Genomic DNA, 22,102 nt, shown 5'->3' on the forward strand with positions numbered 1-22,102 from the left:
AGCTATGATAAACAAAAGCCCCTTGTATCACTTCAGGAAGACACGCAGCTCACACTTTGGCAAAGACGCCTCTGCAGGGAATAATTCAAAGTGTGCATTTTTATTTTATGGCTTGAAAGCACCCAACAGCAGTGATGGATAAGGACCTTAGCTTGCATACGTAAACACTGTGCACAAGGAGAGCCCAGCAGCTGCTCTGGATGAATTAGCCTGGCACAGAAGCATGCTTTGTATCCCCGCCCACACTGACGTCCTGAAATGGCGCGATCGCCATTCGCGAGAGGTGGTTGCCTAACTCTCTCCCTCGGAAGGACAACACCTCCCGGCCTGCCTCTCTACCAACCCCCGCTCTCCACGAGGCCCCTTCGGAACGGCAGCCGCCTACAACTCCCAAGCGGGGCAGCTGGCCCTCCATCCGCGTCCAGCATAGGCTTTCAAACCGCGGCCTGTGGCGCGTTGCCTTCTGGGAGTCGCAGTCCGCAAGCCGGTTGGAGAGAAAGGGGGCTTTGCGCAGCCGCAGCCGCCTTCTCCGCGGCTCCTCCTAAGGGAAGTAGCGCCGCCATTTTCTCTGGCGGACTGAAGCGAGCGTCGCGTCCGCGCACGGGAGGTAAGCGAGTTTAGTTGGACGCTGGCACCGCCGGCGAGTGCGCGGTTTTCCTCACCCGGGAGAGGGGCCGAGCCGGAGCAGGGACAGGTGGGAGAGCGAGGCGGCCCGTAGCGTCGGGGGATAAGAGAGAGCGGGCTCCGTTTTATCTGCTGTGGTAAACGGAGCGGAGCCAGGCTGCGAGGCCGAAGCGCCGCCTTGCCTGGGCCCTGCGCGGCGCCTGTTCACTGCATTGGGTACCGGGTGAGGACTCCCTCTCCCCATCCCCCCCAGGCGCCCCTTCGTCTTCGTCTCCACTTCTCTCGAGCCTCTGCCGTTAATACTCTCGTTCTTTTTCCCTTCCCTTTCCCCTCCCTGCCTTCTGCTCCCGAACCGCTTTTGCATCCCTCCAGATCAGGCCTTGCAAGCGCATCTCAGCAGCCGAACTTTTCATCCATTTTCACTCGGAAGGTAATGATTGAGACGGACGATAATGGAGCACATTTTTTGTTGTTTTTAACCCCCCCCCCCACTATCCCCCTCTCTGGACATTTATATTTCTGTCTGCATGCGAAATGTCTTTATTATTCCGGGGGGGGGGGCTTGTTTTTTTTGGTAGGTATGTCATGAAAAGGAGGCTGAAGGGCCTCTGATGCAGGAACATCATGAATCCTAAACTTGTTATCTGCTAAGGTGTTGCCTTATCTACTACCAGCTTCTTTTGGTGGAGCGTAGTGGCTTTTGAGTTACACAAGAGCTCAGCTTGAAGGGTTTCTATGCTCCAACACCAGTGGGAGTTGGCGCCAAGTGAGAGATAGTCTTAATTATTTATTTCTATGCAGTGGATGTTTGACTACGTGTTTTCAGAGTGTGCATTGGGTACATTCGTGATAAAACTAGACTCTAAGTTGTTTGCATTTATAGTGGCAAGATACAGTGTTTTAAGAAGCATGTTTTAAACACTGTCCTCAGTTGTCTCTTCTGTCCAACATCTGTGGGACTGAATTTTAGTACTGATATAATAAAATACCTAATGTGAATGCCGAAACTTATTTTTTTGCAGCTTAGGCTAAAATGAGTGGCTGTCGTGTCTTCGTTGGACGTCTAAGTCCACATGCTCGGGAGCGAGATGTGGAGAAATTTTTCAAGGGATATGGCCGTATACGTGAAATCAATCTGAAAAACGGCTTTGGTTTTGTGGTAGGTATATGAGTATTTAAATATTTTTCTCCCAATCTAGATGACTGTAGGCAGTTACATTGTAACATACAAATCACAGGAAATCTGATTAGGCAAAATATCAGAAATGTTAAACTTCCATCTTCTCTTTAACCTTTTAGATCTTTCTGTAAATGGCTCTTAATATGTGCAAACTTCCTCTTTGAAATTGCTAATATGGTAAAATGGAAGGCTGCTTTTTAGGTAAGAATGAAATAAATCAGCTTTGCAATTAATCATAGCTGTAGGTTGTATATGCCATGATTCCCTCACCTGAGCCTCTCCCTCCAACCCAACATTTCTCTCTGCTGCCATTACATTTTCCTTCCTCCCTCAAACTCTTAAAAAAAATAAAAACATGGAACTTAAACTTAAGGTAAATACTCAGGATGGTTGGTTAACGCTCAAAGTTTTAAGTTAGGAAGGGAGGGGGGAAACTGCCAGCTTTCTTAATAGAGGTGAACTAGCCAGGTTTGTGTGGTTCTGTTTTGTACTAGAATTCTCTGTTACATGTACAAAGCAAGAGAGCATACTCTGAACACAAATTACTTATATCTTGAGGGATTCTGAGTACAGTATTCAAAAATGCCAGCAACCATTAGGTGACCCTTCTTTCAAAGAGAAAGAAGCCAGCCTGTTCTGCTTAGGTGGGAAGCACAACAGGTTTGGTGGGACTCATGTCGTCTTCCTGACGCATGCTATCAAGCAAGAGGAGAGAGGAACACAGAAGGAAAAGCAGCAGCCTTTTCTTCTGTATTTGCCTATCCAAGCAAACTCAGTGGGGCTATGTGGACTTGCATTTTCTCTTCTCTTGCTAGGCAAGCTAGACAACTTGCCCCTTTGCATCTGCCTAGCTGGGGTAAAGGATACTTGGATTCTTTCTTCCTCTCTCTGAGATAGATAGGGAACAAAAGTCCACCCAACTAGTGCACATCCTACCAAACAGAGGATGATAAAGTTCCATTTTGGGGCAGCATGTGTGACTTTATTCCCCCACTCAACAGGCAGGAGACAGGCAACCTAGCTTGCAGCTGTTTCTCCCATGCAGGAGGGGAGAGAAGTAGTTCCATGTGCCACCTCCAGAATGATAGGTAAACTGAGCAGAAATCTAGTTATTTCCCCTTTTCTGCAAGGCAGGAAGTTGAATCCCACAGATGGGGTCTTCAGAGCTTATAACAGTGTTAGAAACTGAGATATGAAAGCTAGGAGTTAAATGGCACCTTAAGCCTAAGGTTATAGGTGCCACAACAGAATGTCTAGGCATGCTTTTTTCCCCAGTCTTCAGAGAGTGGCTGGATGTGGGGAGACAGAAAAAGGTCCTCCTTTCTTTCCACTTTGCAGACAAGCCCTGGATTCTTCCTACACCCCCTTTCCTTCATATAAATATATCTTTTTGGCACCACAATCAACACACATTACAGGCCTATACAACTGATGGCAGAAACACCCACCTTGAATGTCCAGTTCACAAACCTAAGACTTCATTGTCCTTCAATGATCCCACTCGAAAATTGGTTTCAATTTTAAGCATCACTGTGAGAGTCTGAGGTAGATAACACTTTAACATGCACCACTTAAACCAAACCTATTTAAATCAATCTGAAGCTACAGAGTGCAAAACACTGCCTTTCTGTAAGGCCAGACCTCTCAGCTTGCCTGACTGTAATGATCTCTTGGAAGCCCATCAGGGAGGAATTTCTCTTCCCATGCCCTCAGCTCCAGCAGTGGCAGTTGTAATCTTAAATATTAGGTGCAGCACTGCACCCAGATCTCAGAAACTGCTCACACTAATGAAATTCCCTGTCACAAAACATGCCTAGAACAATGGGAGTTTCAAATGCTGCTTATGGAGGTTGCACACATAGGCTGCATTCACCCATCACAATAAGCAAGGGTTGATGGATTATAATGGTATACTGTGAATGTTTATTGTGCTGATACCTGCAGCCTGATGTCTCCCACTTCACTTATCTCCTGACATGAGAGAGAAAGGAAAAACCAGGAAGCTGCAGTTGTTGTGACTTCCAGATATGGGATCCTGATTTGTTCCCAAACAAGCCAGCATCACTGACTTATTTTGGAACTACAAACCAAGGTCCTTAGTTGAATATCACAGAAAGCCAAGCTTAACTACAGCTTCATGGGTTCCTTCTCCACTCGCATCAGGAGAAGCAGTCAGGCTTAATGTACCACCACACTGCTTGCTCACCATGAATCATAAGCAAATCTGGCTTGTTGTGGTGGGAACACTGACATTGTTGTCTTGCCTGGAGGCAATACTTACTTGCCCCAGGTGAGTGGTAATTTTTCTTTTGACTTACACTATCTTCATCACTAGATTTGCCCATATTTTCTATTGACCATAAATCTAAACCACAGCAGAACTAATGCTTTATTCAACCTGCATGCCATTATGCAGAATGCACAGTTCCCCAAAGCTTGCCAATTAACTTCAAGCATAGGTGGATGAAATGGGAAACATAGGTAAATACCAGCTGTTTTTGTAGTCCCAGACCACTCTCTTAGGCAGCTGTAGTATATTGTGTGGCTGTTTGGTCTGAACACTGATAGGAATTCATCACCTAGCCACTTCTCATCCTGTGTGATTTGACAGCATGACATGACAGCATAGGTGTGCATGCTGCTGGATACAGTCAACTTGTATCATGAGTCCATTCTCATGATAGCACATCATTTCACCTGTGTTTGGCAGATTTCCTATATAATGAACTTGCATTGTACAATGGTATGAGATGTTACAGTAGAGGCGAGCATTCTACTGTAATGGGTGTTGGTGGTCTTCTATTTTATGTTATATTATTTTTCTTATTTAAAATATTTCTACCCTTCCCTTTATTTAATTTTTTCTTTTGAACTATAGAGCAGACACATGTAGGCTAGCTGAACTAATGTTCCACAAATGCCTAAGCAAATAGATGTTTTAGTAGTTTAATGGTTAAGTAGATAAGTTTTAATTTGTTATTGAAATGAGTCAGTAGCTTCCGTACCTCAAGGGGGAAGGCATTCCTGACAAGACCCATTGCCATGTTGCCACAGAAAAGTATCTCCTGCCAGAGGAACACTTAAGATGAACTCCACGGATCTTAAAGCGTGGGCAGGCTGGTTTAGGGCGAGATGACACTCTATGATTCTATGATTCTTTAAGTAAGTAGTTTCAAGTTAGGGTTTACGATTGTTGTTAACTTTCTCGCATACTCCGTACTCTTGTGCTGATATACAAAGCCCTGAGCATGTATAACCTAGCCCACTCACTGAGATCATCTGGAGGAGCATTGTTAATTGTGCTCTGTGTTACAGAGTCATGACTATGAAGAAGCTGGAAAAATGAATGGAAAAAAATCCCCTATTAGGGCAGTAAGATTTCACTCTTAAAGAACTGACTACATGACTCTTTCCTTCTTAGGAATTTGAGGATCACAGAGATGCAGATGATGCTGTTTATGAACTGAATGGTAAAGAACTGTGTAATGAAAGGTAATCTTTAATTATCATAGAATTGTAGGGTTGGAAGGGACCCTGAGGGCCATCTAGTCCAATCCCCTGCAAAGCACACAACTAATTGCAGATAAATTGCAGTTATGTCTGCTGCAAATAAATTGGATGCTCTGCTGCATTTGATTTTTTAAAATAACTAGTGTGCTACTTATGGGCACAGAAGGCTGTTAGCAGATCAGGATGCAGGATTACCGCCTTACTTTTTCAACTGCTTTCTTTGAAACTGAAAAGCAGAAAACCTGGTGCCTACTGTGAACAAAAGAGCCCTCAAAAGAAATAGGGCTTCCTTTGTTTTTGGCAGATTACTAACATCTGTTAATCCTAGATTTGACTCCCTATATTGATCAGAGCATTCTAATTTGTGTAGTTGGTAAACCTACCAAATATGCAGTGTTTTGTCAGGGGCAACTTACCCTTTCCATCTCCTATGCCTTACTGAGATACTAAAAGGTTATATAATTCATTTTTTCAAGAGAGGCAAAGGGAAAGTTTACACTCAATAGAATACTTTTTTCAGCTTCTCAAGAGTGGAACTGGTTTTCCATATGTTGTAGTTTGACCTCTGCACATCTTTGGGTTTGTTTTATGGCTGACAGCTACCAGCAGCTTCATTCATTTAACTCAGTCTTCAAATACCTTCTAGAGTCAGTTACAGGTAGGTAGCCGTGTTGGTCTGCCATAGTCAAAACAAAATAAAAAATAAAAAAATTCCTTCCAGTAGCACCTTAGAGACCAACTAAGTTTGTTCTTGGTATGAGCTTTCGTGTGCATACACACTTCTTCAGATAACCTCTAGAGTCAGTTCTTGATAAAAGGGAGGAGTCTTGCAATTAGAAATGCCAAGCCTTAATTTGCACAACTTCTTTGTCTCCCCCATGAAACTATATTCCTGGTGGTCATGTGTAATTTCCCAAAAGCAACTGGACTAAAATTACTATTGTAATTTCAGAAATAAAGTCATTCTAAGCTTTTTCTGTTTTTACTGAGTTTTCTAGTATTTGTATTAAAGCTACATTGCAAACTAAAGAAATACAGGCATCCATAATTCACTTGCCAGGAACTCTTTCTCCAGAGTCCCTGGCAAGGATGCCCAGAAGTGTGCAAGCATGTGCATACTCTTCCTAAACTTATTTGCACTACAGGTTGGAGAAGGTAAGAAATAGGGATATTTTCATGTGCAATATGTCTTCTCCCTCCAGACTAGGCAAGCATTAGAGTTTGGGAGGGAGTTGGAGTCTTGCCTGTGTGTGCAAAGACTTGGTAAGCTAAGAAAAATCAGGTGTGTCTCCTGCTGCTTCTTAACCATTTTTATTCCGCAGCAGAAATGAGAAAAACACCTGCCCCCCCCAGCTCCCTGTATATGCAGGGTTGGTGGTAAGCACAGCTATTGCTTTGCCCTTGCTAACCTCTGTCAACCCCCAAACTAATGCAATTAAAAAGCTGAAAGAAATATGAGATTCTCTCATATTCAGTTATCTTAAATTGTGTACAATAGATGGATATGTGAGGAAGTTAAGATTTGGCAAAAATGAGAATGTTTTTTGGTTATACACATCTGAGTAGAAAAATACTTGCTTCTGATTTCAAGTACCTCAAAATAGCTACATTTCATTTATGGAAATGCTTGGAGGAAGATGCCTATTTGCTTTATGTATGTTTCCAGTAGAAAAAGATTTGTGTGCTAAAGAAACTATGTCTATTTTTCATTTAATATTAAAGGGTTACAATTGAACATGCCAGAGCCCGAAGAGGGGGTAGAGGCAGATACCCACAACGGTTCAATTATTACCAATCCTATGGGGGTGGATCTAGGTAAGAAATATGTTCTTTTTACTGCAAAGTCACTTGTTAAACAGTTTACCGGTATATTAGACTATGAACATTCTCCATACACTCAGGATTCTTAACAGTTCACATTTCTAGGGGTAGCTGCATGACATTTTAAGGTGTTCTTAATGAGCTGTGGTTATTTTCCCTACCCTTTATTACCTTTTTAGTAAGACCAATGCGAGGAATCTTATGCTAACAATCTTTTCATTGAAATTGCTGAATTCCAACTACCACCTTCAACTATAAGAAGGAGAGGTGTGTGCTGTTCAAGTCATTAATTATTGCTGCAACTTGCCTAGTGGGTGTATGGTTAGCACTTGATAGCTTTCATGCCCATTAATATAATTATGATGCACAAGTAGTGTACTCTCATGCCAGCAGCCAGAATTTGTTATAGTTTGGTTTCAGCCTGTAGTACTTTGGTCCTGTACAAGCCTTACTGAATGGAATGGGTTTTGTGTGACTAGTGCTTAATGGACTGTGCCCCTCTGCTTAAACGTTGGCTGGGAGCCTAGGGGGCTATGGACAAGAACCACTTGTATAAGTTAGTTGTGCTCCAAGGTCAGTAGAACCTACAACAAAGCAAATATGACGTCTACATAGAAGACTATAAGGCCAGTATTTGTTTGAAATACACAGTCATTATAGAATGTATTTCTTTGATGCATGTTGGACAGTATATGTGGGGAAATAGTACTTTAAAATATGTTTCTCTCACATTAAACTATTTCACTGTGTCTACTACAAGCTGCTGTTAAGACATCTGTTCATGAAATTGTTTAGACACCTGTATTGATAATATAAAATATTGCTTTGAAATAAAATTTGCATTTTTGCATTTCATTCAGAGGCAGCCTTCTTGCCGTTCTCGTGCTAAACAGAAACCAAACACATTGGAAACTACTAATTTTGCATATTGAAGTATGCTGTTTAGATTCTCTTTTCTTTAGTGCAGTGATGATGCTGCAGTAAGAGTGATCCAAGGTCGAGGCTAAAAGTGAACTTTACTAAAGTAGGATATGTGACTGACGTTCATGGGCATCTTGCATGGTAGTTACGTTCATGACATCAGGCACATGGTGCCAGACAAGAAGAGACTACTATTTCCAGTAGTGAAAAGTGGGACTCGGCCTGCCAGTTGGGGGATTCTGGAACTTCTTTTAAATGCTCTGAAGATCTGGATATTCTGAAAATGTGGGGCATTTAGAGGTATGCAAATGAAATGGAGTTGCCTCTGCTTAAATTTCCAAAAGATGCACTTGTTGTTGGTTGAATTTCATATTATATAAAAGAGCCATCATTTGGAGTGGATTTTGGTAGCTAGCCTGAACAAACTAATGTACAGTTCTCCAATTGTTCATACTAGCACTTTATAATATTTTGGGGTTTGATGACAGTAAGCCAGATCTTTTATTCATACAAAATTGGGTAGATAGTGCATCAGCTCCCACAGCTTATTGAAGTTCTATAGTGCTGTAGTAAGCGTACAGTCTCCACAGCCTCATCCTCCTGGGGTGATTCATGCCTGTATGTTCATCATTTGATGTGTGTTTACAGAATGTAGGGACTTTGAAAAATGTTATGTTAGGTGATAGCTTTGAAAGCTGTTGATATGCTGGCTGTTGCACACATGGAGGTCATTGACTGATGAACACACTTGCGTGAACTGCCCCATAGTCATTTAGCATGTGTCTTGCAGTTTGTGTATATATTCCACTTGCCTTCCCTATTACAGACAATAAGCAACTGCCCGGTAGCCTTTTCCCCCATTTAAATAGACAACAGTCAAATTTCTAAAACATTTTCTGGTTTACTGAGCAATGTGAAGCAATCTGTCCCAGCATAATGCACTTTCATTTTGTGTATGAAGTAAAAATGATCAAATAATGGAAAAACGTGTTTCTCTTGTAGCCAGTATGGACCACCTCTTCGTACTGAACATAGGCTTATAGTTGAGAATCTATCTTCACGTGTTAGCTGGCAGGTGAGTTGGTGTTGACCTTAAATACTACTTTCTTCATAAAAACAAGTCCCGTCCCCCCGAAGGAGACACCATAAAATTTAACTTGGCAGCTAAGGCAGTCAGAACATTTTTATTAAAACTCAGGCTTAAAGTTCTTTGATTTGCATACCAAAAAATAAGCATTTAAGCAACATGCTTTTATTTTTAAAACTGAAGAGCTGATTAGTGTTTCTTGGACAACTATAATCCTCATCTAATAAGAATTGTGAAAAATCCATTTTAAAACATAATCTTCATAATTAAAGGCATGTCTCAGTGGGAAGTTCTGTAGTTTGTATCTGGCTTCAATAGAATGAACAGAATGCATGGTTAAAAGAACTCTTGTGTTCATAATGCAGGAAATTTTATGTATTACTTAATTCTAAAAGAGGTTTGTAGCTTTCATTGCATAGCTAGTGTGTGTGTTAAATAACATTCAACATATACTTAACTTCACATTTAAGGTTCACATTTAACTTCACTTTTTGGTTTCCTTGCAAAGACAATGCTTTTTTACTCTTCCTTAACTGTAAGGGATATATGACTAACATAAACCTGAAAATTTCATGCCACAAATTAGTTTGCTTTTCAGGTGCCCACAGGACCCTTGTCTTAGAACACCAATTTCACATGCAGGTTTAAAATATTTATACTGAAATTGGATAAATGAATTCTCACTTGCAATATTTCTGCTTTCTGGCATGTTTTCCATGCAAGTGTGAATGTGCTTGGGTAGGGAGAAGCCTATGTACACCATCTTGTGTGAAGATTATTTAAGTATTTTACCAGGTGTATACTTGGAAAAAATTTGCTATCATTTGCTAGGTGGCACTTAGTCTGGCAGGTTTACTATACCAAATAATCCCTGAAGTTCATTTTGATTCTACTCTTTAGCAAGGCAGCAAGCCTTCAAAGTACACCAGCTTCTGTTATCATTAGCCACTGAATCTTCAGTTGCTTCACATACCTTTCATTCTAAATATTTAGTTGTGAAACAAAAAATGAGATTTCATTGAGCCACTAAAGTAGTGTTAAATTTAGAATGTATTTTTATTAGTTTTATTTATATTAGGTTTAGGCAAGTGGCATATTGTTAAATTAGGTTATGGTAGCCTTCATTTTTAATAATATCTATGTATATCACTTCCTACAAAGGAGGAATCTGCAACCTAATACCTTCTTTTCTGCTCTTTGGCTTGCATGTATGCTAACATTTGTTCAGGCCCTGAACAATATTTCACCTGTCAGGACGTTCAATGGTTGCTCATGAGAAAACAGCTGAACGCAGAACTTCTAAAAACTGAGTTCTTTATTGTGCAGATATTTACAGTGGAGCAAAAGTTCAAACGTCTATCTCATCCCTCCGCAGAGTCCGGGAATGAACCCTTCCGGTTCTTGGTCCAGCAAAAGAGGCGCGGAATTCTAAACTGCCGCCTCCCCCTTCCACGTCTTTCCTGTCTGCGAACTCGGGGCGCAGGAAACTGTCCCTGTTCCCCGCTTCTCCCTTGGTGCTCAGGCTCTGCGATCCCTTCACAGCCCCTGCACCAACTTCCTGCCTCCAACTCCCCCTCCCCACTGGAGGAATGGTTGCTTCCTCCTGAGGAGGGGGATGACGAACTGCTGAACAAAGGGGGTGGTTCCCTGTACTGCAAACAATCCTGGGATGCCACCAGCGTTGGGGAGGGGGGTTTCCTGACATCACCTAATAACTTCTGGGTATAATGGTTGCATCCACAGTGAAGACTTTTTTTTTTTTTAAGCTGATTCTGGTGTCCTGAGTTTTCTTGTAATTTCCTTTTGGCTAGTTGCTGTTGTGCTTAAATGAGGGGCAATTATTACCTTGATCTTAGCACTACTGTCATCAGTGCATGATTTGTCACTTTACCTAACCTCAGTTTTGTCTTCATTTTAATTCGTAAATTTCAACATGGGTAATGCCTAGCTTTTTAACAGTGCTCTAAACATGCGTTCGTCAAACAGGGCTTTCTTTGGAACCCGAAGGAAGAAGGAAAGGGTAGGAACAGGTTGTAAATAATTGTACAGTTCAGGAGCAAGGTAGCTGTCAAGAGAATAATTGCAGCAAACTATTTAGCATACTGCACAATAACCTTAGCTGAAAGTAAAGAGACAGGGCTTACTAATATAGGAAATAAACCTGAGGCAAGTTAGCCTTTGTTAGCTGATGTAGTGAATTGTAAGAATAATGAAGAGCTTAGTGTAGGATGGAGAGGTTCACATGGGTGATGAAGGGAATCCTGGCATATACATTTGGAGTTCTCTATTTGTGTGGAAATACAGAACTCAGTAGTTGAGTCCACTGTAGAACAAAATACATACATTGAACTACTTGTGTAATTTGACAGGATTAAAATTGCTGCCTTTCCAATAAGTTGCTCAGGGAAACCTACAGAGCAGTATAAAACTTGAGATGCATAGGGAACCAGTTTTTCAGTCATTTGACTTTTGATCCTGAAGTCTTTTGATACCAACACAGACTTTTTCCATAGATCAGCATTACAGATCCCTTTTTGCATTTTAGAAAAGTTATAAAATAACTGGGTGGGTCTGATGTCTGGCAATTTATTATTAAAGTGCCTAAATTTGAACCAGGTATGAGAGAGACATGCGAAGAAATAACTAAAGGGAGGAGAGTTGAGCACACTTGAGTCCCAATATGTAGCATTTGTTTTACAAGTAGCTGTGTGGAATGGCCCACTGGGAAAAATCCTGGGTAGAAGTCCATTGCCACTTCATTTTAAGAACTACTTAATTGTATCTAGAGGCCATCTTGTTGAGTATTCAGTTTCCAACAGCAGCCAGCCAGATACCTTCATGCCCTGCTTATATATTTCTCAGAGGCAAAGACTGTTGTTTTATTCCCAATATCAAAAGTATACTGTCTCTAAACATGAAGGTTCCATCTGTCTACTATGAATAGTCTTCTATTTATTTGGTCCCAGCCAAGTTTCAGTTGTCATTGGTTATAAATGCATGTCACTTTTGTGATGCTTCATTCTGAGACTTCCATGTCACAAAATTTCCCAGTACAGTTTCTGGTGTAGGTAAATGCTGTACTTGTATTATCATTTGCAGCCATTAGGAAAGCTCATCAGTTCATTTGAGACCAGCATGTATGTGATCTGGTGGGCTATGTCTAATACAGCTATACTGATGCTGCCTGGTGTTTGTGTGTGTGTTGGTGTGGTGCTGTTCTTAATTTAATGGAAAATTCACTGATGGTCACTGATGTGATAGCACTTCCATCGCTGCTTTTAGACTGCTGTTTATGAAAAGCAGCTTCTATGAAGGCACTTCAAACCTTGCCTGGTTCTGCAGAGGTGAAATTAAAAATAGCCAGAACCATTTAGTAAGGTACTTCACACAACATTTTGCTGAGTGGAGCAACTTCTGTGTGGTTCTATTTTGAACATCTACGGTGCTGTATCCAAGTGAATGAATCAGGCCTTGGAGCAAATTAAGGCAAGGCGAGCAAAGAAAGGTATGTTTCTGTTCTGAACAGCATAAAATCATCACTTTGCCCCTGAGGGTGTTACACCACAAAGCAACATTTTCTGTTCAAATCTGTTTTGCTGCCATGATACAAACTACCTGCTGGTTTATGGGAAAGTTGTATATATTTTTGTGATAGGTGAGATTACCATTTGTATGAGAAACACTAAATTATTGCAGGCATTGGTTTATCTCAGAGGTTACTTAGTGCTTACAGAAACATGTTTTCTGAAAACATCATGACTTTATCCTGAGGAGATCCTGGCAAATGTTGTGATCAGAAACAAAAAATTTTTGCCATGCTGCTTCCATGGCTATTTCTTTGCCTTCACTAACCAGTACATAATGTATGCCTGGCTTCATCATTTCCATAAGCTTTGAATAGTAACAGGAAACACTTCTTAATGTATCCTTTCCTATATCACTGAAAAGCTAACTGTTTTCAAGGTCTATTGAAATCAGTTTGTGGTTGTCTTGTCTACCATAGTGGGATTTTGAAAACTAATACTCATCTGCTCACTGTAGCAGTTGCCCTCAGATAAGTGCCTGTCCTGTGTCTTTTTACTAGCCCTTTAAATTTAGATGGGAAAGTGGCAAAAGTGTACAACTGTGGGAGCAGTAGCACAGGCAAGGTTGAAGTTGAGCTGGATTGTGTCCTGATGTTCAAAACTTGCTAACTAGCATCTCATGTTCCTAGCATGCAACCAAGCAAGCTTTAAGATGAGGTGCATACATTTTCTTTTGAAGGCACATTCTGGTGTTTAAAAGTGTCACAATCTCTTCCTTATTGATTATGACTTCTAAAATCTAAAATCCCAGTAACCTATAATAGCATATAGTTTTTACTGCTGATTTCCCCTAACGGCTGCAAGTTCTCCATAAGCCTAAAGCTAGGAAACTAGACCCCTTGGCTTTCTGTGGAAAGGTGTTTCTATACAGCTACTTTAGTCTTCTAATCTAAGCTTTTTCTAACTAAGTACAGACTATTTTGCTTGTTTATAGTGTAAGTAATCTTACAATAGACAAGAAATCAAATTTCAAATACATGGTATCGTATTTTTAAATTTAGATGCCTGCCTTTATAGGTTTATTCACCTGTACTATCAAAGCTAATTGAATTGCATAAGGATTATTGAAAATGTTTTTTGGCTTTGTCTCCTATTTACTGTGGATATAATCAGTTTGAAGTATTGTGAACATACTGTATGTTGTGAACTTTGTATTGGGGAGAGTTCAATCCTACAGATGCTGAGTACCCTGATCTTGCATGTGCAAAACTCTTGTGTGATTAGAAATTTCACCATCACTAGTTTTTACATGTTAGAGGGTGTGCATGCATAAATATGAAGCAGAATTTGGGCTGGAGTGCTCAGTATGTTGTAGAATTGAACCCTGCCATGAAATGTCTGCTATTAAACTTGTTTCATGTTAGGTTAAAGGCTCAGGTTTTCAGATTGTTTTATTCACATGTTAGTTTGTAAAAACTAAATTTAACTTTATTAAACACTAAATTAATTGAGGCATCCTGTAAACTGTAGCTCAGTTTTAGGCTTTTTGTTTGTATTTTTTTCACAAATATATATCTAACCAAGTTCATTTTGAACCTCTTTTAACAGCCTTGCTTTGGGTTAGCCCTCGTTTCTCTTGTGTGGAGGAGAAAGAACCCAAGAGGTTGGGGTTCCTAGTGGCTGAATTTCTAGGGCTTGGCCTGTTCTGAGTTTTCCCTTTGGTACCCATGACACACCTATCTTGGCGATGTAGATCTTGGTTGGCCCACAGCTCGATTGGCTAGCACAGGTCAACCTCAGGTTCTAGAGCCGCTTCCGGAGACTGTGTCCAGTGCTTTCAGGGTCTCTGGTACATCTCCCTGAAGCACATTGCTATGGTCCATTCCTCTGTCCCTCCCATGTAAGGGAGTTCCTCTTGGTCTGCTAGGCAATTATTGGACAAGCGACTCTTTGCTTAAGGTACCTGCTTATATCATCTGACCACTTGTGGTATATTGTGGTAAGTAGCCTATGGCTATAAAATGTCAGCTATTCTTTGGGGCACTTTGTAAAGGTTAAGAAATAAGTCATAAACAACTTATTTTAAAATATCTTTAACACTTAGTTGTGTAGTGTTGCAGCATAGACTCAATCTCAATTACATTAAATGCAAGTCTCTGTTAAAATAACACTGAGGTTGTGACACAAACTGATGAAAGCAGGAAAGTTGTGCTTCTGCTTTTTGACAGCTTGTGACAGAATCTTAGCATTAACTTAATAAAGACATTTGTGTTTAATTTGTATAGACAAGAGGAAAAATGTTTGCAGGCAAATCTTTTAATATACAAGTAAACTGAGACTTCAATTATGATCAAATGCTTGCATTTAATAACACCATTTGTGACATAGTTAATATATGTGGTAATCCTTTAAATGGTATGTTATATTGCCATATCTGAGCAATGTGATTAGCTTAATTTTGCTCATTATAGCTGTAATATATGGGAGTTTACTATAATTGTTAGCCATAACAAGGAGACCTGTTTAAACACGATTTCTTGAGTTCTATGCATCATTTTCTAAGCTGAACTGTGACTTTTACTGCAGGATTTGAAAGACTTCATGAGAAAGGCCGGAGAAGTTACCTTTGTAGATGCACACAGAAACAATCCAAATGAAGGGTAAGATGTGAACTTTGTAACCAAGGTAGTTAGCTTGATTGGTTCCAAACGCAATGACAGTGGTGTTAGTGTTGTTGCAACATACACAGGATCAGTAGAATAAAATGAAGCACTATACTCCTGTGCACTTCTGTTTCCAGATTGGTTGCCTAGGCAACCATGCCACATTCTATTTGGCTAGGAATAAGTGATCATGTGGAAGTTTGAAGGAAAGTACAAGGAGCTTTATGTCACAATCTGGAATTAAGGGTTTGGGAATTCACACCATTGTTTACTATAAGACTTAATTTGAATATGAGCATTGAAGGAGGGCAGGATCATTGCTCTTCAGTAATCTAAGTAGAAAATAAGCTATAATTTTTGAATTCAAAGTATCACTAACTTAAATGTCAATTTTGCTTTGGCTGTGCAGTGTGGTGGAGTTTGCATCATCCAGTGACATGAAGAGTGCATTGGACAAGTTGGATGGCAGCGAGTTGAATGGGCGCAGAATTAAGCTAATTGAAGATCGCAAAAGGCGCAGGTATGTCACCATATATGAAGATCTGATGGACTTGGCAAGAAACATGGCAATCAGGGCAGGGGGTGGGAAGCAAGATGTTAGGAAAATGTTGCTGCCTCAAACCTTCTCAAGGTATGTTTGAACTGGATCTCTGCCTAAGTATTTCCATGATGGGAACCACAGGTAGTGACAAAAAATGCAGGGTGACAAAACTTGGTATAAACAAATAATTTCTAAATTTTATAGCTTCATGTAGATAGCCAGAGGGATGCCCTCCCCAGGTGTGCTAGACTCCCACTCCCATAAGCCCCAGCCAGCATGGTCAATTGGCAGGAAAGGGAGATGGAGGACACCACCTTGGTGACCCCAGTGTATGCAGTTAGATAAATTAGAATTAGGAAAAATTGGAGTACAGACAGGGATCTGTATTATGCCTGCTTTCTACACCAAACAAGCTTGTTTAATGTACAGTGATACTGAGAGAGGGATCAAAAAGGTGCCTTGGAATTCTCAAGATTTTTTGTAGACTTTTAAGTATGAGAGGGAGTGGGGCTGAAAAAGCTACTTTGGGCTGTAACATTGCCTGTTGCATGAACAGAAGTCAAAAGTTCCATGTTTCTCTAACATTAGAGGAGAAATACCAATATAGATGACATTTTGAAAGACTACCCACTTGTGTAGTGGGAATATGCAAGACTGGATACAAAAAAATAATTATGAATATGAATACTGGATATAGGCTGTCATAAGATCTGTTCAATCTTTATCAGAAGCAGATCCCGTTCACGAAGTTATTCAAGATCTCGCAGCAAGTCTAGATCTGCAAGATCTTCCAAGTCGACAAGCAAGTCTCGTTCTCGAAGCCGTACCCCTGAAAAGAGGGGCTCTCGAAGCCGCACACCTGAAAGGAAGGGCTCAGAGAAAAACCACCACTCTGGCCCGCAAAATTCCTCTCCATCTCCTCCCCCAGCCAAGAAAAGGTCTCGCTCTAGGTCGAGCTCTGCTGAAAGCCGCAGTTAAGGTATTTTGAGAGGTGTATAAATATTTCATTTCTAAGTCAAATTTTCTACAAGCCTGAATAAGATGCAAATGGGGGGGGAGGGATAATTCATCAGGTGAGCATAGACCTCTGAAGAGAGTATGTAAACTTGCCCTCTTTATAGAGTTAGATAAATTGTAACCAATAATAAAAGCAATTTAAATCGGCAAATTATAATTACCCACATGTACTATGTACTTCTGTAGGTGAAGCCTTACTGACTCAAGCAGTACACATATGGGAGTTTTGTCCATATTGTTGAATATGATAAATTTAAGACATGGACTGTGGTGCCACTTTTCAGAGTCCTTTGGCTGTGCTTCTTGTTTGCCCATAGAATATCTTCTAGTTAACATTGAGTAAATCACCATGGATAGTTCAGCTGACTATTAACATGCTGTTTTGAAAAGTACCATGCAACTTTCCAATATACAGTTATCCTTTAGTAGTGCACAGGTGGGTATCTGAATTGTGAAGGAATAATTTTTCCTTATTCTTAACGAGTATTTACATTTAAAGTAGCAAGCCAGGGAATGTGTTTTAATGTGTTATCTGGTTAAGCAGATGCTGCTGTGAAATTTTTAATGCTACTTTAGAGTAAGGCCTAGTCAAGAAGTACATCTTCCACACCAAGTTTTATCTGGACAGGGTACAAAGTTTCATAATCCACTTCATGATATAAAAAATCAAAACATAATGGATACTTTAATGCAGCAACTTAGAGTATTTAACCTGGCAGTCTTGCAAAGGCATTGTTTTACAGAGATACCCTTTGTGAAATAAAAATACACCAGTTTTACTGAAGTTTTTATTTTAATATTACAAAGAGAGCGACCAGAGTGTGACACTTAAATACTGCAGGTACATGTAGTATCAGAAGCAGTAAATTGTCAAATTTAATAGGGGAAGGTTATTTTCAAACTGTCAAAACAAATTTCCAGTCAAGCTTCATGTAATGTGAATTTATTAATGCTAAAGTGTAAAAGGGCATTTTCCTTAGGTTTACAAAACATGATTTTGTTTTTGTTAGTAAGTAGTACTCTGTTAATCTTTAACAACTTTGTGATCACTAAACTATCTGGCTTCCACATACCTAAATGAGGGAATCTGCTTCAAATATTTGTAAACTGAACCCTAAAATGTTTAAATGTATTGATGTGATACAGTAAATACAATAAATGTTTCTCCCCTGCTTACTGCAGCTTCAGCGGTCTTTCTGTGTTGCTCATTAAAGCTAAGTTTGTAAACCTTTTTCTTTGTTAGCAACAGTTTTATTTTCAATAAAATTGATACATAATAAAATGTTAGTTTGTTGATCATTGTTCAAACTCATTACCAGAGTTACTCCTCTCCAGTGTTTATTTCCATTATCTTGGATTAAATAATTTTGAAAGATTAGGGGAGGTGTGTTTATCTGTGTAAGAAAAATACTTGCTTATAAGAATTGAGTCCCAGCCTTAATATACATAACACTCCAGAATTAACTAAATATATATATATGCTCCATTTGTTAAACACACTACAGGAAACACATTTTTTTACCAGTATCTCAGTTAAGGCTATAGACTTCTGCATGTAACACATGAGCTAGTGAATGCATCGTGACTTCTCTCTTACCTTTTAAAAGTACTTTGTGTGTGGGTTAACTGTTTTCATTGGTGTCATTTCCTATTGGAAATTTCTATGCACACTTTTACTATTAACAGGAAAAAGATGTGGGTACCTCTTTTCTCCACTGTAGCTAAGAGCAGCAAGGGGGTGGTTTAACCCCATTCCCAACCTGCAAAACTGCTCATAATGGTAGCTGCTCATAATGTCTGATACCTTCATTTTGAGGATTCATTGTTGTTCCCAGTGAACTTCTAATTCAGAACAATGATACCTTCTAGCCTTTTTCACGTATGTACTCTTCCCCCATCCCTTTCATGTGTTGAGCAGGACATATGCAAGGAACACAAATAGCGATCCTGGTCATATGGCGCATCTACATACACAAATGTGTGCTCCTTCATATATATCACTCAATTTGTGGATAAGGCCTGGGCCCACCACACATGTTAGTATGTCAGCTGCAGTGTTTTGGGGTGTGGTGTGAATGCTCCCCATGCTCCTCCTGGGGTTGGAAAGGGGTTAGTTTAACTTCTGGTTAAACCGGAATTGCTGTGTTGTGAAATGATGTATGTATAAAAAGTGTGTCACCAACATGAAAAGTTTAGAATGCTCTGCTTTAGAAGTCACTGAACTCTACCTTCCATCAGCACCAGCCAGTAATCCGGGGTGGATAGGATGTAGTCCATCTGTGGATAATATCACTGCCAGAGAGAAGGTATCTGAATGTTGCGCAGGGTCTCCCCCTCCAGAGAAGCATAAAATGCTTTATATCTAACAGGGTGGCTAGTTTTTTTCAAACCACACTTAGCCCCTTTTGCAAATCAGATGGAAATAGTTGCATCATTTGCTTTTTTAGAACCTAGAACCTGCTGGATTATGAATTTAAAAGGTAGCTTTCTTCTGATCGTGCAAATATAACCAGGATATTGAACACTGAAGATTTATTCTCCCTTTGGATAACTTCCTTGAGTTGAGGCCGTCTTTCAGCATACCTATGATACACACACTTTTTTCAAACTTCTACAGCTTTTAGTTCAAATGCTTGCTTTGTAAATCTGTGCAGGCCTTGCACTTCTTTTCAATAAAGCAATTGTGTGGATTTTAATTACCAAAGCTGACAGCTTATTTTGTTAAAAAAACAGCAATAGGGCTGATTTTCCACCTACCGTAGGAGTGGGAGGTTTGCACTGAGGGGAAGCTGTGCTGAACAATTTACACCACTAGGGGATGCTCTTGATTTTTTTTCTTCTAGCCAGGCAAGTCCAACAGGTAGATCATGATCTACCAGCAGATCACTGGGTGTGGTGGATCACTGGTAGATCACTGGCTCCCCCCCCCCCCGAAGAAGCTCAACAAGTTTGGTTCCCCTAAAAAAAGCTCAACAAAAACTGGGCTTTCCTCCTCCCTAAGAAAAGCTCAACCTTGACCTGAACCCCACAAAAGGGGGTAGATCACTGCCAGTTTTTAACTCTGTGAGTAGATCACAGTCTCTTGGGAGTTGGCCACCCCTGTTCTAGGCAATTCATTCTTTTGGCCCAGATTTAGGTACATAAATCCAGAGTTGGGTTTAGGTTTCAGGTACAGTAGTAACTCGGGTTAAGAACTTAATTCGTTCTGGAGGTCCATTCTTAACCTGAAGCACCACTTTAGCTAATGGGACCTCCTGCCGCTGCACCGCCAGAGCACAATTTCTGTTCTTATCCTGAAGCAAAGTTATTAACCTGAAGCATTTCTGAGTTAGCGGAGTATGTAACCTGAAGCGTATGTAACCTGAGGTACCACTATATATCAAGCACTTAGAATTATGGCATCTCATATGTATATATAAAATTTAGTAGGAGGTAAAAATGCAAGAAGTAATTGTGGATTGTTTTTATAGAAAGCTGTTTTGGGAGTAAGTGGCAAATAAACCATTAATATGAAAGGCCTGAGTGAAAATCAATTTTTGGGGGGTGAAATCTAAAGGCACATTTCAGTCACTAGATGGCGTTCATGCTGCAGCTGACTGATCACTATTGCTATAACTTTAAAAATAGCATGCAGGCTGTAAAGTTCAGCTCTGTTACAGGCGCTTTAAAAAATGACCCAAAGACAAGTCCCATGGATAGCAGTAGGAGAATTAGCCACATGCTTAACTTTGGCTGGACTGCTGCACTATATATTTGTACATGTGCACATACAGCCTGGTTCTATTTGTGTTGACTCCAAAGTTCATCAGTAACCAAGTTCAATGGGACTTGCTTCTAAGTAAGAGGTGCATAGGATTCTAACAAACGTACTTTGACCCAAGTCCTGCTGAGTTCAGTAGAGCCCCCTTCCAACTAACGCGCTGTGAGAAAGGCATATGTAATGTAGTTTGACTGTGATCTTGGACCTAAATTAGACATGGCGTTAATTGTGTAAATGCAATTCCCAAACGAAAGCACTCCTCACAACACTGTTGGGATCTGGGTCAGAGCCTTGCCTCTTGGATGCTCAGAGAAGCACTTCAATTTGAATGTAATTAAGGCTGTTGCTTATCTGAAATTCAGTGGTGGGAACTGCAGTGGTGGAATTGCCACACCTTCACTCCTCATAGGTTAGTGTAAGGTTGTTGTCTGATGGTTTGTTCTAGGTTATAAAGGATTTGCTAGAGTATTAGAAACAAGTTTCTTAATCCAGCTCTGCATGTGCGATGTTAGGATGACTGGGACTTGTTGCTTTCTTCAATACGGCATCCTCTTGATTGTGCTCAGCTTCCTATCTGTAGCTCACCTACTCCCTAGAACTTTCTGTCACAGAAGCTCTGTGTATTTGGTTCCATAATAATAATAATAATAATAATTATTATTATTATTATTATTATTATTATTATTATTATTTATTTATACCCCGCCCTTCCCCGCCAAACCGGGCTCAGGGCAGCTAACACCAATAAAATCACAACAAAAACATAAGTTCCCACAGCAATGAGCTTTGACATTTTCTCTGGAGCGTTCCCTCTTTTCCTGCTGTGGTTGACTCGTAATACAATTCTTGCCTCACCTTGTCCTGACCCTGCAAGCCATATATTGAATTACTCGACTCTGTCCTGGCTGAAATGTTGTATTTCTACCCAGTCCCAAGTCCTTCAAATCATCTTGTTCATTCATTAAGCTTGATATTTATCCTTGCTTTCCAAATAGGTCTTCTCTTTCAAGTCTCCTGTTGAAGATTCGCTGCAACAGGTAACGGGCTTGCTTGTTTCTTAGAGTAAGGCAGCAAACTGCTTGAAGCAACTTAACTCTAAGCACGAATGAATTTACTGTTTGTACTTTACAAGGCACTTTACCCTTACCTCAATGCATATTTGTTTACATGTATCTTTGGTTTATAAGCCCATGCTGCAGGGAAACTGATTTGCATATTTTATTATAACAATGCAGAATAGGAAGCCAAGTCTACCAAGGTATATGTAAACAGTAATATCAGTACAATCTTCCTCTTTCATAAAAGCAGTGATTTCTGCTGAAATTAAATCACATTAATATAAATGAAGGAAAACCTATATTAAAACAGCTTTCCCTTTGGGCTAGAAATGCAGGAAAAAATTGAAAACTTTTACATACTGTATATGCTATGGCAGGGGTAGGCAACCTAAGGCC

At 40.2% G+C, this 22,102-nt stretch overlaps 1 protein-coding gene across 1 annotated transcript; it reads left to right on the forward strand.

Annotated features, from left to right (window-relative positions):
* The first annotated feature begins 484 nt into the window (after window positions 1–484).
* On the forward strand, window positions 485–18,069 carry LOC117045736 (serine/arginine-rich splicing factor 5-like). The gene is made up of 9 exons (XM_033147080.1): window positions 485–607; window positions 997–1,054; window positions 1,647–1,783; window positions 5,226–5,296; window positions 7,037–7,129; window positions 9,059–9,131; window positions 15,254–15,327; window positions 15,740–15,850; window positions 16,600–18,069. The coding sequence occupies exons 3-9, from the start codon at window positions 1,658–1,660 to the stop codon at window positions 16,847–16,849; spliced, it is 798 nt and encodes a 265-aa protein (XP_033002971.1). The 5' UTR covers window positions 485–607; window positions 997–1,054; window positions 1,647–1,657; the 3' UTR covers window positions 16,850–18,069.
* The last annotated feature ends 4,033 nt before the right edge of the window (window positions 18,070–22,102 follow it).

This window comes from Lacerta agilis, chromosome 1, assembly GCF_009819535.1.
Source record: "Lacerta agilis isolate rLacAgi1 chromosome 1, rLacAgi1.pri, whole genome shotgun sequence".
In the NCBI taxonomy this organism is placed as follows: Eukaryota; Metazoa; Chordata; class Lepidosauria; order Squamata; family Lacertidae; genus Lacerta; species Lacerta agilis.